This window comes from Dromaius novaehollandiae, chromosome 1 (assembly GCF_036370855.1).
Source record: "Dromaius novaehollandiae isolate bDroNov1 chromosome 1, bDroNov1.hap1, whole genome shotgun sequence".
Taxonomy (NCBI): Eukaryota; Metazoa; Chordata; class Aves; order Casuariiformes; family Dromaiidae; genus Dromaius; species Dromaius novaehollandiae.
The window spans coordinates 139,700,889-139,718,279 of record NC_088098.1 but is presented as its reverse complement, the minus strand read 5'-3'; the positions used below and the strand labels follow the sequence as shown (position 1 = coordinate 139,718,279).

Below are 17,391 nucleotides of genomic sequence, written 5' to 3'. Positions count from 1 at the left end.
AAAAAATAATGTTTTCTCAGAAGCTGTTAATAGATTTAGTGGCTTCAGTAGAGTCAAAGACCAAGGTTCCCAGGGCTTTGTTGTTCCTGAACCTGTTGGCCACCTGTGCTGACCGCTTGGAAGTTTGACTGTTGAGAGATGATTTACTTGGGAGATTTATCAGTCCTTGTGTCTGTTGCCCAAGACCATTTCTGTGGCAAAACTGACTTCTGACTGCAGTTCTTGAAAGCACAGCACTGCCAGGGTGCCAGCCCAAGGATATGGATATTTTCAGGGTCTTGCTTGCAAAGCAGAGTTACTTGGGCTTTCCAGTCTGCACAAAAGAACATGAGCTACTTCAGAGATTCCGCTTTTTCAAGGTGCAATTCACAAAAACAAGAAACACCATATGCTTTAAGTCAAGCACCAAGCTGAGTGGGATTGACAATGGTCAGTGGCTGAAAGGGGCGGTATGTAAGAAAATCATAAAAATAGCCTGAGGAGGGGATATTTCTGGAATTTCTTGTCCTTCCTTGAGTTAAGCATCTGTGAGATGGGTATTCAGAGTATAAAATCTCTCCGGAACATACATGCCTGACTTCCCTCTGTGAGTATGAGAATGAAATCACTGTTTTAAAACATGAGGAGTATCACCTGGGGGAGAGAGATTTTTGCTCTCTTCCAAGCATGGCACTTGGGCACTCAGGATATCCCTGGATTTTATGTGTCTGTGTGTGCATGCGTGTGTGCGAGAGCTCATGAAAACAACCCTCTGAAAACTGCCCTTGCTACTTAGATGCTAGATTAAGGTATGGGTACCTTTTTTGCCTGCCTACTGAATTTGGGCCTTTGACAAGATGCATGAAGCTAGAGGAAGAAAGAGCAGAAGAGACCCTACTTCTGTAGATAAGAGAGAAGATAGTCCTGGAGTCCTAGTTTCCACACCCACCACTACCTGTGTATTTTTATCACATGGCTTTAATTCAAAAACTGTGAGCTGTCTTGGAAGCATGAGGCCACACCTGGGTGCCTCTCTCACTTCTGAATGCCAGAGCTAGAGAGTCGGATCTTGCAAGCTTTTGGTGCCTTAATTTCCCATTACAGCCTGAGAGTCTTCTGTTAGTTTTTTCACAGAAGTCATGCCTTACCAAGATGGATGCAGGCTTTTTTCCAGCCAGTCTTAGGCTAAGGCTGAGGGATACTTTTCTGAGAAGTGTGGATTTGAACTATCTTAAGTTGCTGAAAGTTTAGACCTTACATTATCTTCCACTAGGATATGCTGTAAAAGAGGAACTCACAATCAGTTTTTTTGTTTTGCCCCTGTGTATGTAATTTAAACCAGCAAGCTGTTTTGCTTTGTTCTGCTCTTACAGGTGTGGGTGTATGGCAGGTGTGCTTTGAGAAGGCTGCTTAAACTGAGCATTTGGGGAAATTAGGGTCAGATGCTTTCGCTCTGTATTACCATGTGGTCTGAATGTGGCCTGATTTGTTGAGATGGTGTCATTTCTGGGAGAACCCAGAAACAAACACACTTGCCGAAGGGTTGAAGGGATGCTTGTTGGCCAAAGTGGCTGAGGAAGGTATTTGTAGATTATTCCTTGAATTCAACTGCATGACTTCCACAGTCAGTATAGGTGCTTTTATGAATCCATTCTAAAAAGGCCATTGAGACAAGGATATCCCGGAATGCCAGGCTATGTCAGAGCTTTTGGACTCTATTCTTTGTCAAGGTTTGTGGAAGGATTGCCCCACAGCTAAGGACTATGGAAGACCATACTTTACACCATCAGAAACTTCCCTTGCTTTCAACTTTCTTTGAAGCTTTTGTTGCATCTGCTAGGTTTCTGTGAAGCATTTCCTAACAGAAGTCTGATGACCTCTTATGCTGATGATCTCTGCTTCCCATTTGACTTCAGCAGATCTATGTGAGACTTGTAAATTGTAAACGAAGGCCTTCTTGCACAAGTGTCATCTTTACTTTGATCAATGCCAAGTATCTTAGCGCCAAAGAGAGAGGATAAAGAAATCAGCATGCCATACTAAAACCTGGCTTATATTCTTCATTGACAAAGAAGATCATAATAATGATCAAGGCACTTTTTATATGAACCATCGTATCTGCTGAATAAGATAATTAAGATGTCTTTAATTATTCAGTGAGATGTTTTGGAATGCTAAGAATACAAAAATGAACAAAATACCACACAAGATGAAGCTAATGCTAATGTATCATGTTAAAAATTACTTTTAGAAAGTAAACACAAATTACCCTTTCTCTCACTTCACATAAATTATGTTTTTTACCATGTTTTATTAAAAAAAGTTTCAAAGACAATAGTAATATAAGAAAATTTGTAATTCTCATACTAAATGTAAATTCCAAGGACCTGTTTAGTTTTCTTTTGCAGTATTTTTGACAGAAAGAATGGCTGTACTCCTCTTTGTATTTTTGATGTGGACTGACCTAATTTTGTTACTAGCTTTCACAGGTTTCTTTACTGAACAAGGTTTGATAGATGTTTTGTATAATTATAGCTACAGGGAAGTGGAGCAGTTCTGGGATTTCTACCAAGGGGCTTTGCATGCAAGGACAAGAAGCTGAATTTGGTATATAAAAGCAGGAGGGGCTGGCAGTGAAGTTCAGACAAGGAGATGTGGTGAGAGGAATTGCAAAGACTGTCATCTTGGCATCGGTGTGTTAAATTGACAAGAGGTAGATGTTGTGAAACATATAAAAGACAAGAACTTTAGAAGAAAAAAATACAAAACAAAACTGGTTGTGAGTAGGAAAACAACAGAAGCAGCAAAATTTTGAAATATTGACAAATGAGCCAGAGAAGGGTACAATGTCAAAGATGACATCTCTCTACGGGAAAGAGCAACAGGGAAGAAGTGGTGGTGATAAGGATTTCTGAAGAAAGGTCAGAAATTCAGTTTTGGTGATGCAGAGCTGAAATTGCATTTATATGTTTTCCTGGAGTTTTACTGTCAGTGCTGCAGGATTGGATGGAGCTGAATGACACTCTTGTAAGGTCATCAGACTGAGAGTTGTTTGAAACCATGTTGGAAAGATATATGTAGAGGCTTGGAATTGAAATGGAGGCATGTGAGGCAAAGGTTTTTAGTGGTCTTTCATTTAGAAATGAAAATATTATATTAATAGGCAGATTTGGATAAGCAGGTAGGAGTCAAGGAAGTAACGTTATGGGCCAAACAAGAAGTGAGCTTGCAAAAGATGAACAGGTGAGTACACGAGTGTAATAGTTGGATGAATTGGGGGTTCCTGGAAAAGAAGTTGGTGTTCATCCTGGAAAACAGGGAGCTAATGGAGCTTAAACTGAATGTGTAAAAATAAAATTGGCAAAATCAACAATTTTCACAGGGAGAGGGGAGCCTTCAAAAGAGATAAATATGTATTACTTATTGGAAATAATGGAAAGGGAAGGTGTGTTACAGTTACTGAAGTTTCAGGCTTTGAATCATTGTCAGAGTAAAAAGATAAAGCCCAGACTTTACCTCTCCAAATTTTCAATTTTATTAGATTGTCTGTCTTGAATAAGAGACATCTGCTGTGTAGATGGATTTTACCAGTATTAGTAAAGTTGGCAGCCATATATATAATTACATTGTGTGAGGTTTTTGAGCAGTGGATTTATGCTGGATTTTGTTTGTTTTTTTTTTTCCTACCATAGCTGCTCTTCTCATGACCTGTCAAACTCATGGGATCAGTCAAGTCTACATCGCACTTCTGATCAATTCAGCTCTTTGGGAAGTATGGACAGCTGGGACCACACTTCACAAGTAGCCCAATATGGAAGACTTTCTTCTGCAAAGTCTAACAGTAGCATTGATCATCTAGGGAGCCAAAGTAAGCGGGATTCAGCCTATGGGTCTTTCTCCACAAGTTCGAGCACCCCTGACCACACTCTGTCCAATGTAGACACTTCTTCAACAGAGAATATGTTATACAAAGTAGGCCACTGGGAGACTACAAAGCATGGAAACAAGTCTGGCCAGTTCTTGAATGATAACAGTGAAATAGAGGACAAACCAGGACATTTGCCAGCTCCCATCCAGTACGAGAACAACAAAAGTCCTAGAATAGAGGATCACCTTGATATCAAGCTCACTAGCTCTGGAAGATCTAATTTTGGACCTGTCTGGTATGTTCCTGATAAGAAGAAGTCTTCATCTCCTCCTCCCCCACCTCCACCTCTTCGTAGTGACAGCTTTGCTGCTACCAAAGGCCATGAGAAGGCCCATGGCCCTGTGTACTCAGAGGGTGCCAATATGCAGCACTTTACTGCCCTGAACCGATCTCAGCCCAGAAGTGACTGGAACTCAGAAACTGTGGAACAACAAAGATGGCCTTCCAGAGCATGTGACAGGAGGGTCAATAGCTCAAACTATAAATCTGATCTTAGCATGGAATATACTTTTTCTTTTGGTGAAAGGTACAACAATAACACAGGAGCTGTGAACAAACTGCAGTCATCTTTGTCCAGCACTGATGTTCGGTTTGCACAGCCTGCTTACAGTTACCACCACCAGCACCAGTACAGTGACGAAAGCACTTTTTTTCACAATGCAAGAATCTTAGCTTCGCCTAAAGATCAGCAACATTTTCTCTCCTATAGTGGCATTCAGGAGTTACCTGCTGATCACTTTCATTGCTACAGTCCAGACCAAGCCAGGCTGCTCAACACTTCCTCTTCTTTGAACAGTGCTGCTGAACAGAAGGTGGACAACACTGGACAGAGTCGCTATTACTGCGTGACAGCAAAACAGCCTGCTCAGGGAAGTTCAAAGCCACTTCAACTCAAGGATGACAGCTGGAAACCTGTAATGAGGGCTGATGCATCTCTTGGACCTCATGAAAATCCTGCAGTTGTCACAATGGTCCAAAAACCAAAATACTATCTACCTCAACAATCTGTTGAACCTTCTCTGGAAGGGTGTGAGAACAGTGGTCATTACGCAGTGGACAGAGAGGGGGATGTTAGGTCTACTGTAGTAGAAGAGGCTAAAAAACCTAATCATACTGGGAAGTCTGGACAAAAGAAAAACTTTGAGAACAGCTTTGAGGAAAGTGAAACTAGGTACAGTCAACAGGAGTATCTAAAAAGCTGTGTTCTTAGCACTGAAAACAGAGCTGCTCAAAAAGATTTTAGGTGGGCAAAAGATGAGAGTAGCAAGATTTCCCCTCAGAAGACCCCAATGTTGCACTCTTTAGCTCAGGAAGGGAAAAAACAGTCTGACAACAGTCCAGAAATTGTAACAGAGCGGCAGCCCCCATTTGACACTCACTTGACTAAACAGGCACGAAGGAGTGATCGTTTTGCAACAACCCTGAGAAATGAGATCCAAATGAGAAGAGCAAAGCTACAGAAAAGTAAAAGCACTGCTACTCTAATAGGGTCATCTGAAACAGAGGAGTACAATGAAAACTGGAAGCCAGATTCAGCAGAAAATGTAAACACCTCCCCAGAGACTAATTTTACTAGCACCTACAAAGATCACCTTAAGGAAGCACAGGCCAGGGTTCTGCGGGCAACTTCCTTCAAACGGCGGGACTTGGAGCCTAGCCCTGCTGAATATCTGCCCAGGTCACCAGAACGGAAAACTAGTAGTTATAACTCTTCATTATTGCGTTTGGTTTCTGAAGATGTGTCTGGATTCCTTGAGGCTACACAAGCTAAACCGAACTCTACAGGGAGCAGCACTCATCATGTTTCCCGCATCGGAGCCAGGAAGAGGTTCACAACGGAACAAAAACTGAAGTCTTACTCTGAACCAGAGAAGATGAATGAAGTTGGGATGTCGACAGATGAATGCCATCCTCGCTGCTGTCCAAACACGTCTGAGGAAGCCCTGGGATCGTTTGCAGACAGATGGAAATTTTTTGAAGAAACAAGTAAGCCTACATATAGAAAGTCTGCACAGAAACAAGCTCCCCACAGTCTACCAGAAGGACAGCCTGAGAGGCCTGATAGAAAAGCTCACAGTGGACCAGAGGGAGAGGAGTCATGGTATGAGAGAAGGGGTCGGGCAGCCTCTGTTGGACTTGAAACTGCACAAGCTTCAAAAGATAACATCCACCACAGTAGTGGCAATAAGGCTTCTGACAGAATAATGAAATCTGAACAGCCACAGCGTCTAGGGACTTTTGCAGAGTATCAGGCATCATGGAAAGAGCAGCGGAAACCTTTAGAGGCAAGGAGTTCAGGAAGATACCATTCAGCAGATAATATCCTTGATGCAGGCCATGAACAGCATGAGAAACCCCAATACACCCACGAGAGATCTAGATCATCCCCTTCTACTGATTTCTACAAACAGGTACAAGACAGTTTTTCATTATCTTTTAAATTGCCCAAGACAGGGACAGGAGAGTGGTGGAGAGGAAACGAGATAATTTTTATAAAAATTTTTAGTCTGGGAATGCATGTAATGCAGTGTTTGCCTTTTGTCAGTGTTGGAAAAATTGTTATAGGTCGCTCTCATGAGTAGAATAAGAAAGATTTAAGTTTGTGTTGCATGGGAATTTAGTGTGCAAGAAAGAGCAATTGGATAAGTAATTTCTTGTCTATTGTAGCCAGTTGGAAGAAAAAAAAAAGATTGATTTCATGATATTGTCTATTTTACAGTAGAGATGCAGGAGGATCAAAGCAATCTTCACCCAAAGTACTTCTTCATTGGTGTCCCTGCCTCCCCCCTTCCCCATTTTGTCTTACAGTTGTTCCGTGGAACTCTGAAGAAAAATGTTCCAAGGGGAAATAATACCTACTTTTATCCAATTTTGTTGATGATCTAATCATTTTCCATCTATTTCCTCTTTTTTTCTAAGCTTGTTTGATCTGAAAGCTAAATGTGACAAAACACATGTTGGCGAAAGTTTAGAGATTAAAAAAAAATGCCCATTAATGCTAGGGTTACTCTACAAAAACAAAGGAAACGTCTTAGTGTTTTATTTTATGTCTGTTTGCTTGATTTAAAAATATAAATCTATTCTTCAGAGAGATGCCAAAAGTCTGTTCAACTTAGAAGTAAATATTAAGTTAATTTTTAACTGAACAGGGCTGGGGAACGGTTGGCAGGTGGCAGGGGAAGTAAACAGAGAGACCAAGTCTTACAAGCTCTTTGTTTAAAAGATGATGTTCAAGCTGCTACAAGATTGCCTGATATGTAGGAGTTGTAGAATATTCAGCCTGGGTTGAACTTCACCTTCTGCATATGTAAAAGCTGACTTCGAGAAAAAATTGAGGTACTGCAGTGGTGTAGTAGTTTTTTGCTTTTTCTTCCCCCTCTTGTTAAAAATATTGCATTCATGCTTACACATGCACAGCACATATAGATGTTTGTTTGAGTATATACCAGGAGTAGAATGAGAATAGCTTAAAAAGAGAGAAAAATAGGTTGATCACTAAAAGCTGTGAACTTGTTTTCTTAAAGTTCGTTTCTTTAAGTTTTGCAAAAGTTTCTTTTTGAACCATACATGCAGACTTAACTATGTGGATAACTTGCTAGGGTAGAGATTCCAAGAACGGAAAAGGTTCATCTGGAAGTTATTTTGAAAATTAAAATAGGTAAATTATTAAATAATTGTCTATCCAGCAGAAAAGCCATCATAAAATGTATTCCATGTATGCATTTCTGGCATATTAGTCAGTGCCTTTAAGTTCAGTATAGTCCTCCTGGGGCAAAAAGATGACACCTGTTTAGGCACCTGGAAAATATGGTGATAAGTGCTTTTGAAGATGCTTGCAAGAGTCTGAAGTAAATAAAGGTGATGTTTCGCATATGTAATTCAGATGATTTCAGTACTAATGTGCAATTAAATTTCCTGTAGGTTCAGGGTTTGTAATGCAAAGCTGTGCTTTGGGTGCGGTTGTTTGAAGATAGTGAGTTGATAAAATTCTGGAACAGCAATGTTGTATGTTTTACTAAGAAACTGAAGTACACCCTCAGAGATTCAAAAGCTGGTGTATACTTGCCTGTTCTAAAATGTGAACAAGTCCAGTAAGTTCTTTGCTGTATCTTTGTCTTTGCCAAATGGAAGTTGCAGAGCTTTATAAATGTTAAACACTTCTGTAGTTCAGCAAACTAAACTAGTAACTTGAGTACTGCCAGGTCTGTAGTGCTGTGCAAGAGGTCACATAGCATACTATATACCACTTAAAACTGAACAAGCTTAGGACATGCTATGATGTTGACTTCATGTATATTCAAACAGAGCAAACCCACAAATAAGAGGTTCCATAATCATAGATTTTTCAGGAGTCTGAAACATGATGACTTGGTGTCTTACTTGTGCTATAAACCACTTGTAGGAAGTCTCAGTTGAAGTAAGAAGGCAAGCAGAGGATTTAAAGGAAGATGGGGAGCATATTTTCTCCAAAATTAACAATCTGGATGAAAGGAACTGTACAGTAAGGTAAGTATTTCTTAATTTCTGGCTTTGCTTTTATGATGACTCCTATGATTTGGTCTTTTCCTGACCTGAACTGGAAGGTGAAATAAGTCGATTTCAGAGTTTTTGCAATGCCTTTTTGCCTTTGTTTCTCACCTTTTCCCCATGTACTTTCTTCAGTGTGCATGGTATAATTAATGTTGGGGCTGAAATTTTTGGGACTCTATGGTGAGCTTGAAAAACTGTCAAGTGTTGAGTGTATTAATTTTTAAATGACAGATGATTCTTATTAGTGAGCATAAGAAGGTTGAGGTTTTTTTATATTTATCAGTTACGGGTATTTTGGAGAAAAATGCTTGAGGTTTCCCAAAAGAGTCTTCCAGTATTATACTTGGCAAAGACTGTTTGTTACTGGAACACAGTAGCACTGTAAATTGGACTTTTCTGTACTTACGCCTTTACAAAATGCAACACGTGAAAAGAAACCACCAAAAGTTGTTTTTCCATTCAGTCAGCTCTACTCTTCTTTATTAATTCATGCTTTAATTGAACTGTACAATTCTTTTAGACCCTCTTCCAATGTAGTGACTGTTGTATGCACAGTGTAGTTAAAATCCTTGAATGTCTGGCATAAAAGGTGCCCTCGTACTGGCCAGGAGTTTGTCGGAATCGTCGTAACGTAACCAGTGATTTCCGTCATTGCTGATACTGTGGCTGCTTAAATTACGTGTGGCAGCTGAATTCATATTGTGCGCATACTGCTATCATCAGGTTTTATATCTCATTTTTTATAACAGAAGAAACACATATGTGGGAGAAATAATTTCTGCTGCTTTTCCTTAATTTTGTTTGCTAGTTCTCCCCTTGACAGATTAACACCACTTACAAGTGTTCTTCATGTCCATAAAAGCTTGTAAAAAAAATACTTTTATTTGTATTTTTATAAAGTTGCATTTTGCATTATTTTGCATTGCCCGGCTGAAGAGACCATCTGCTGTTTTTCTAATTCTTTGTAGCCCTTTGTACTTCCTATACAGTGATTTCAAAATGAATAGCACATGAGTGTCTGTGTGTGTGTGCGCGCGTGCGCGTGCACATACGCGTGTGGAGGAGAGATTGGGGGGGGGGGGAGGAAGCAGCACAATAAGCCTGGAGCAGACAGCATCTCTGTACAAGTAAAATGATTTCCATCCAGCATTGCTGAACCCTAGTCACAAAAGCATGTGAATAATACACCTACGCCAGCATTTTAACAGTGTTTGTGCAGCACAATTCTTGCTTTATGATTGCGGAATCCATGAAAATCACATGACTGGGCACCAGCTGTAATAACTTTTTTAAAAAAAAAAAAAAAGCTGAAGCCTATTTTCACATACTATTTCAGATGTAATACTTGGCCATACCACCTCATAACAAGAGGTTTTGTAAAATGGTCTCTTTCACAATCTTTCCCGTAGCCCTTTGTGTTATGCAGAGGAGGGTTTGTGCCTTCTGTATTTAAAAACAAAACAAAACAAAACTGTCATTTGGGCATTTAATTCCTGTGTTGTGAACTGCCACTGTGTGATGATGAATGGCTGTACTATGTGTTCTTTTATTAAGATGGCATTTCCATAATGAAAAGGAACTGGACGCATTGTGATATCAATTAATTTTATAATTTTTGAGCTGCTGTAAAGGCATTTAGTTTCCTACTTTTAAAAGCTAGCAATTTGCAAATAGCTTTTGCTAAATCTATCTAATCTGTAATATATTCAAGTACATGAATAATGACCAAACCTAACATCCTCCTTGCATGTATTTAATAATTTCCTTCAAAATTTTATTTTGGATTATATTGCTAACGGCCCTTGCTTTGTGTTACTGAGTGCTGTGTGCTATGGTTGCCTTTGTATTACCAATGACAGTGCAACAATGCTGTACAGAGGACCAGCCTTTCACTGTTTTTGTGGCTTACCTATAAGGTGACCCAAGCCGATAGCCGCGGTTTTGGAGACTGATGCATGGATGCAAACATTCTGTAGGTTAAAGTCTATCAGTGCTACAGGATGTCTGTGACCTCCCTCCCATTGTTCCCAAATACCGAATAATTTGGTTTTTAAATAAACTGTGAATATTTATAAGTACAATTACCCTGTTTATTTTCAGGAGAAATATGAGTCTTTTTAATGTGTTGAATTTAGAATGAAAAAGGGGTGGAGCATTAAAAAAAATTACTAGCAAATTGTTTCTCCTGTTTTTTTTGTTCATTTTGCTACAGTGTTTTTGTTGCTTTTTTCTTTTTAGCACATAATTGCAAAACCCAAATTAGCTTTATTTATTTATTTATTTATTTATTAAATCTCATTCAAGAACCACTCTTGTTATAAACTTACAGGCATGCAAACAGTCATCTGACGTGAGCTGAGTATTACTTTTTTTATACTGAGGCTTGATAGGTTTCCAAAGGCTTAGCTTTAGGACTGCTTTTATTTTATGTGGTTCTGCAGATTCATGAAACAGTTGGTTTTTGGTTTTGTGGTTTTTTTAAATGATACTACCGATTTCTGTTTCAAATTAATTACCAAAATTTGGCAAGCAAGAAGAATTTTTCTACTTTGTAGCTTTTGACAGTTGTAAAATCTGACTCTCCTTCACATAGGTGTCTTTTTCTGTGTACGCCAAATGTTGGTTATACAATTAACTTCCCTGTAGAAGTCTCCATGCTTTCTATATGGCTATAGCCCTTCAAAAGGTTAAAGATGTAAATGCGTAATCTGACCTGTAGTCTGTGGCTTCCTGTTAAGATAACACGGCATACATACGTCAGTTTGCATCAAAAGAACAGTGTTTTATGATCTTGAGAAGTTCACAGCCGTTGCTTTTATTTACTTTCTAAGAACATTTGACTTGTATCTTTCTATTAGTTTGTTTCTGCAATGTCTATATAAATTACATAATTTCAGAAACTGAAGAGAGATTTATGAGATAAGTTAGCAGAAAATCTTTTCAACATTTAAGGGGTAAGTACAGGGCTATATCCATGTCAAGTATAGGATCACAGCATGACTCAACTTTAATTAAATACCATAAACCATTTCTATTAGACCTTTCATGCCTTAGCAGTTGCTGCTACCTGGGCTCTTGAAGAGAGAGGAGCAACCTTTATCATATGAAAATAGAATTAAAAAAAATAGTTTGTGATGCCTAAGCTGACCTAAATTCCCAAGTTTAATATTCAAGAAGGGCAAGACCAAAATCTGTGATGAGCTACCATAAGGAAACAGGAGCCTACAGAAAAGTTTAATGAATTCATTACTAGACACCTCATAAGGAACCTGCTTTTTCAAAAGTTTGTCTCCACATTGATCAGACAGTGCAATAGCAAATAATTGTGTGAAGAAGGATCTTCAGCATGGGAATGTGAGTAATCTTATGTCTTCTGAATTTAATCAGACAGAAGAGAATTTACAAATGGGTGATGCTTCATTCATTTTTATAGGTTTATGGTATGCTGTCATAATTATTCCTCTAAGCTTGCTCTACTCTGTGCCCTTTATAAGGGTTAGGGCTATATAGCTATAAGGGCCAATTAGCAGAATTAAAAAGAACACATGACGTGCTTGGACAAATCTGGTTTCTCATGTAAACTCGTGTTTACAGAGAGAAATGATGATTTATGAGACATTGTAAATATTCGCAGGAGTTACCCATTTTTTCATAACTCCCCTATTTTAAATTTTGCATTAGATTTTTTTTTCCTGTGCTGTCAAAAACTATTACAGTAGCAATATACAGTGGAACTTTAGGTATTGAAATGCAAGAAGACTGGAAGCAGGCTTTCTCTTTATATATAGCAAACGGGCCATTTACTTAAACAGTTAAGCAGAACTCTACTTGCAGGCATTGTTTCACATAAAGAATAAAAGTTTAAAATCCATATTTACAATATATAGACTGTTAGAATCAAACTGGGAAGTTTTTACTGGATGAATATTGCAGGAGAGTGTGCCTCAGTCATTGCAGGGGTGTATAGCTCTGATGTCCTGTATAAGCAAAATTTTTTCACCCTCCTCTCCTTTCCTGTGGAAGAAATAGTATGATTGTGAGCAACGGCTTCCTTACAAGTCCATGAAGAATCACTTTGGCAAACGTTTCATACATGTATTAACAAACTTCAGTGTTTTATGGTGCAAAAGAGATCCAAGTTCTCTGTTTCACACTTTACCTACAGCTGTTGTCATTTTCCACACAAACGCTTCCAAAGAAAGCTATCAGTTTGCTGAGTATAGAATTACCTAACAAGCAATAATTTGTAGCAAGCAAATTATAAAATGTGCACAATTACTTTTTTTTATCTAGGATGCAGTGGACTAACAATTTCTCTTGCTCTCCATATCCTCATTTTGTTCAAGAACTTATAAAGCAAAGTGTCCTCCTTTTTAATTAATTAAAATAGAATAAGGAATGTCATAAAGGTTTAAGTGCTCTTTTTGAGGGAGATTAACAATGCAGTTAAAGGAAAAAGAAAACATGCTTTTCACACAACTGACTGTGTGATTGAAGTAATGCTTCAGAAATGCAAGTTCCTAACAGTAACAAATTTAGATGTAAAAATACTTCCTTGCATAGTGTCAAAAAAAAAAAAAAAAAAAAAAATTACCCTTTGTACCTACCAGGAAGGTTGTGGTGTTGAGTAGCAGCTATTCTTTGTCATCTGGAAGAAGTGGGGGAGAGTCAACATGCTTATCCTCACAGGCGCTCAGCTATTGACAAGGACTTAATGAATGGGAGCTCCTGAAGCCCTTCCTATTTGCATTAGCACTTCTTTATCAATAAGATATGGATTATTAATGAATTTGTCAGACCACCTTTTCGCCAATTATATTCTTCCATCATATATAGTATGGACTAATAAATGATCCAGTACAGTCTTGGGTTGCTTTAAAGCATGTGCTTTTTCTGAAACTGAAAAAACACTCAGGTGACACTTCTCAAGCCTAAAGAGGTAATGAAGGAGAGAACTCCAGCAGCATACATTCGTGTATCTGAAATCCCACCAGTACTTTAATCTTCCTTAGATTTCTGTAAATACATGTAATTATTAGTAATGTTGCATTGCCATGAACCAGTATCTCTTTCCAGTGTTTTTAACTGTATTTGATTGACAAATGATAGCTAAATAACTGTCACACTTTGAGATGTAATAACCTGGAATTACTGATGTATGAAGGCAGCTAATGGAATTTGATTCTTTTAATAGTCATAGCAGGGCAGGCCAAAGGTCTACCTGATCCAGTTTTCTTTCTCTGACTGAGCAGTAACAGATGCTTGGAGAAAATAAAAACAAGGCAAGCATGTATCCTTACTTTTGGGTATACTTGTTGAACTTCTGGAGATCCGTAGCTAGGCGATGTCCTAAGTATCTTGTGGATGCAAAGCCCTTGATGGATTTTTCTGTCAGGAACAGTATCTAACTGCTTTTTGATCCGTAGCTTTCTGTGGTGACGTGTTCTACAGCTCGATAGTGTGTTGTGAGGTAAAGCACCTCTTTTGCAGGGATGTTTCTCCCCTGTGAAAGTTATTGTATGGCTTTGCCCATCCTTATCATCCTCTTCTGTATCTTTTCATGTTCTTCTACATCCCTTTTGAAGTAGTGGGAGAACTGTGCGGAGTATACAACGTTAGGGTGTACTATGGATTCATAAGGTAACATGTTTTCTTTATCTTGACTTTTTTTCTTTTTTGATTATTGTTGAGTACAGAGAGGATATTTTCATAGAACTATCTGTGAAATCCAAGTTTTCCTTGCTGAGTAGTAGTAATTTCAGTTATACATCATTGTACTTGTTGTTGAGGTACAGGAAAAACTGTCCTGTGTGTTATTCTCCATTTATTAAAACTGAATTTCATCTGTTTTATTGCCCATTCACTCAGTAATAGGATAGCCTTGGCAGCTGGCTTGCGTGTTTATTACTCTGAATACTTTTCTCTCATCAGCAGCTTTTGCCACCTTTTCACCCCTTTTCTAAACCATCCAGAAACCAGTTCTATTAGTCATGTGATAATGCAAGGGAGGACTTCATCTCATGGTAGTTAAATTTTTTAAGAGCCTTTGGTGAGGTAATATTTTGAGAACCTTTTAGAAATCCAAGTAGACTCTGTCATCCAGATCATTATTGTCTACATGTATAGTGACTGTTTCTAAGAATAGTAATGTGTCTGAGACACATTTCTCTCTACACAAACCTGGTTGATACTTTGTCATTTTAAAAATGCTAGTGAATGCATCTACTGAATCTTTTCATATAACTTCTGCCTGCTGCTTAATTTAGCTGTTAGGCTTATTGGCCTGAAGTTCTCCAGATACACAATGAATATTTCTTTCTTTTGCTGTCCTCCACACCCTAACCCCCCAAAATATTGCATATGTCACTTTTGCTTAGGAGTGCCCAAGTATCAGAAGCATCACAGCTACTATTCCATCAAGTTCATGTGCGAGTTTCAGGTGATCATCATCTAGTCGTGGTAACTCATGACTACCCCCGTAACTGTGGATAGCCTCCTTTGGTACATCCCAAATTCAGTATAATTCTGGTATAGGCTGTTCTTTGCTCACACATGAGCAAAGAATGAGATGGGATTATGTAGATTTTCTGCTATGGCATTATTTTCTTTGTACTTTTACTATTGTAGTTTTGGCCCTGTAATCTATCTGGCAGACATCCTGCTACTGATATGTTTGAAAAAGCTTTTTTTTTTCTTTTAGTCTTTAAGAAGTTGTTCCTCAATTTTTTTTTTTTTAAACATACCTTACTGTGTTTATACATCCGTTTTGCTAGAGTAGTTCTGTGTTTTCCTTGTTCGGGTGCGGCTTTAGTTCTCTGACAGATGCCATTTTAATTACTATGTAATCCAGTGAGATTAGTTCTTTGGTTTTCTCTTTCTGTCTTTTTGGTAGGTGCTCTGAGTTTCAAATATTGTATCTTCAGCCCCATACTATCTCTTACTGTTACATCTCTTGGCTGTTCTGTTTAAAAATATTCCTGTTATATATATAGATGCCCTTTTCAAAATTAAATACTGCAGTGTGGATTCTCGCTCGCTCAGGAATGATTAATCTAATTACATATGGTCACTGGCGCAAGGTAGCTCTTCAGTGGTAAAGTTTTGAACCAGATTGCATGTATAGCTCAGTATCAAGTCGAGAGTTACATGATAAATTGTAGTCTTTTTCTTCCTTGTGTTGTCCATTTTAAAATTTTCAGCTGCTTGGGCTAACAGATGCCTGGTTCTTCAGGACCATCCCAAATGCCTTCCTGAGATCCCTTATTTTGTGATCTAGGGTTGGTTATAGCCAAGTGAGTGGGCTAATAAACCTGCTTCCCACCACTGGTACTTCTTGCTTCCTCTTTTCCTCCTCTCACACTCTTCTAAAAGATGTATCCTTCCTTTCTTTCCATGTTACACAACAGGTTAGTCCTGCAATCCAGACAGACTTTCTTTTCCCAGCCTTGCAGCCTACTCGCATTGCCTTCCTGTTCTTAATTCTCCTAGGAGTAATCAGCCCAGCACCTGTCAGGTGCACTTCCTACAGGTTGTTCTGATGCTCTGTTTTGACTTGCAGAGCAGCTGTTGGATCTGATTAAATGAGTGTTGGACTGTCTCCAAAGCCTGCACTTGGTTTGCAATACATTACAGTAATGTAGCCCTGGTTCTACCCCATCCTAATCCAGTTTGCTCATTGCCCACACCCCTTAAAGTGCGGCTTTTCCCTCTGCCTCCCTCTTAGGGGAATTTTGAATCTCTGTTTCTAAACTTGATGGTAGCTGCCCCATCTCACATGTCCCCTTTTTTCTGCTTCCAGCTCCTTGTTAGTGGGTGAAGTTCCTTTAGTTCCTTTCATTCAATTGCTGCTGGCACATCTGTTCTCCGCTGTACACGCAGGAGCAGCAGCAGCTAGGGTGTGCAAGGCTGCACTGGTCTGAAAAAGGAAATGTCAGAAGATAGTATCTTCTTAAGAAAAGTTGGTGTCTTGCCTCCCTTCTGCGTTGCCCCCCAAAGTGAGTCTTACTAAGTGTTAGCACTTGGGAGAAGTCCTAGGCGTGATTCTAAAGTTATTAAAATGGTGGAGGGGGGGGAATGACATACCAGAAAGTTTGTGGTGATTGAGACAGAGATCACTTTGTATGCTTTAGTTCTTTTTGTGGTCGTCGTTCTGGTCTGTTTTTGCTGCTTTCCCTGGAAGGAAGATTAGCAGGAGAGCTATCGAAACTACTACTTCAACAAGATTGAATTTTTAGTTGCATCACTTAACATCCAAATACCTTCTTGTGGCATGTTTTGTTTGAGTAGGGAATAAATTTGAGTAGGGAAATTAGAGATATGATAAGGTAGCCTCCAGTGGCTATACTCATAAAGCATCATATGCTGACATATCATGGATTTTATTTCCTCCTAAATTATTTGGTGCAAAGCATTTTTGGAAATAGGTAACCGATTTGTCACTTCAGTGTGGCAGTTCATGAATTCCTACATACAGAGTGACTTAACCGTGTTCTCCTCCTATAAGCTAGCCCATAAAGTGTTCACCTTGTGCTATAAGCCCTTAGGGAACATGCATTATGATTTATTATCACATAGGAGACTGTTTATACCAGTAAATTTGAGTAAAGTTTTGTGCTAAACAGTCATGTAACAGCCATAACTTCCATTTGTGTGTAGGACAACCAGACTTGTTATAGTCTGTTAATCAGTTGCATTGCATTATGTAAACAATAAAGATAAAATGAGTGTTCCTGAAGTCATTATCTCTCTATCTTGAAATCAAATAGACAGCTTTGGGAGAGATGAAAACATTAAAAAAAAGAAGAAGAAACAGGAGGCGGGGATTAATTGTATATTAGCACTGTATTGAAATATCAAACCACCATATGTGATTTTGTGTGCAGTTTAAATAAGAATGTTTTCCTCTTCAAGCGGTCATCTTTTAAAATGATCTTTAAAATAAATGGAAGTCTTAT

At 38.7% G+C, this 17,391-nt stretch overlaps 1 protein-coding gene across 4 annotated transcripts in view; it reads left to right on the top strand.

Moving 5' to 3' along the window:
- Nucleotides 1-17,391, top strand: part of SHROOM2 (shroom family member 2) — a 133,329-nt gene that overhangs the window by 87,723 nt on the left and 28,215 nt on the right. For all 4 annotated transcript variants that reach the window (XM_026116972.2, XM_064500523.1, XM_064500539.1 and 1 more), the window contains 2 exons: nt 3,672-6,318; nt 8,310-8,413. In XM_026116972.2, coding sequence (XP_025972757.1) covers nt 3,672-6,318; nt 8,310-8,413 — 2,751 coding nt within the window. The remainder of the gene's footprint in view (nt 1-3,671; nt 6,319-8,309; nt 8,414-17,391) is intronic.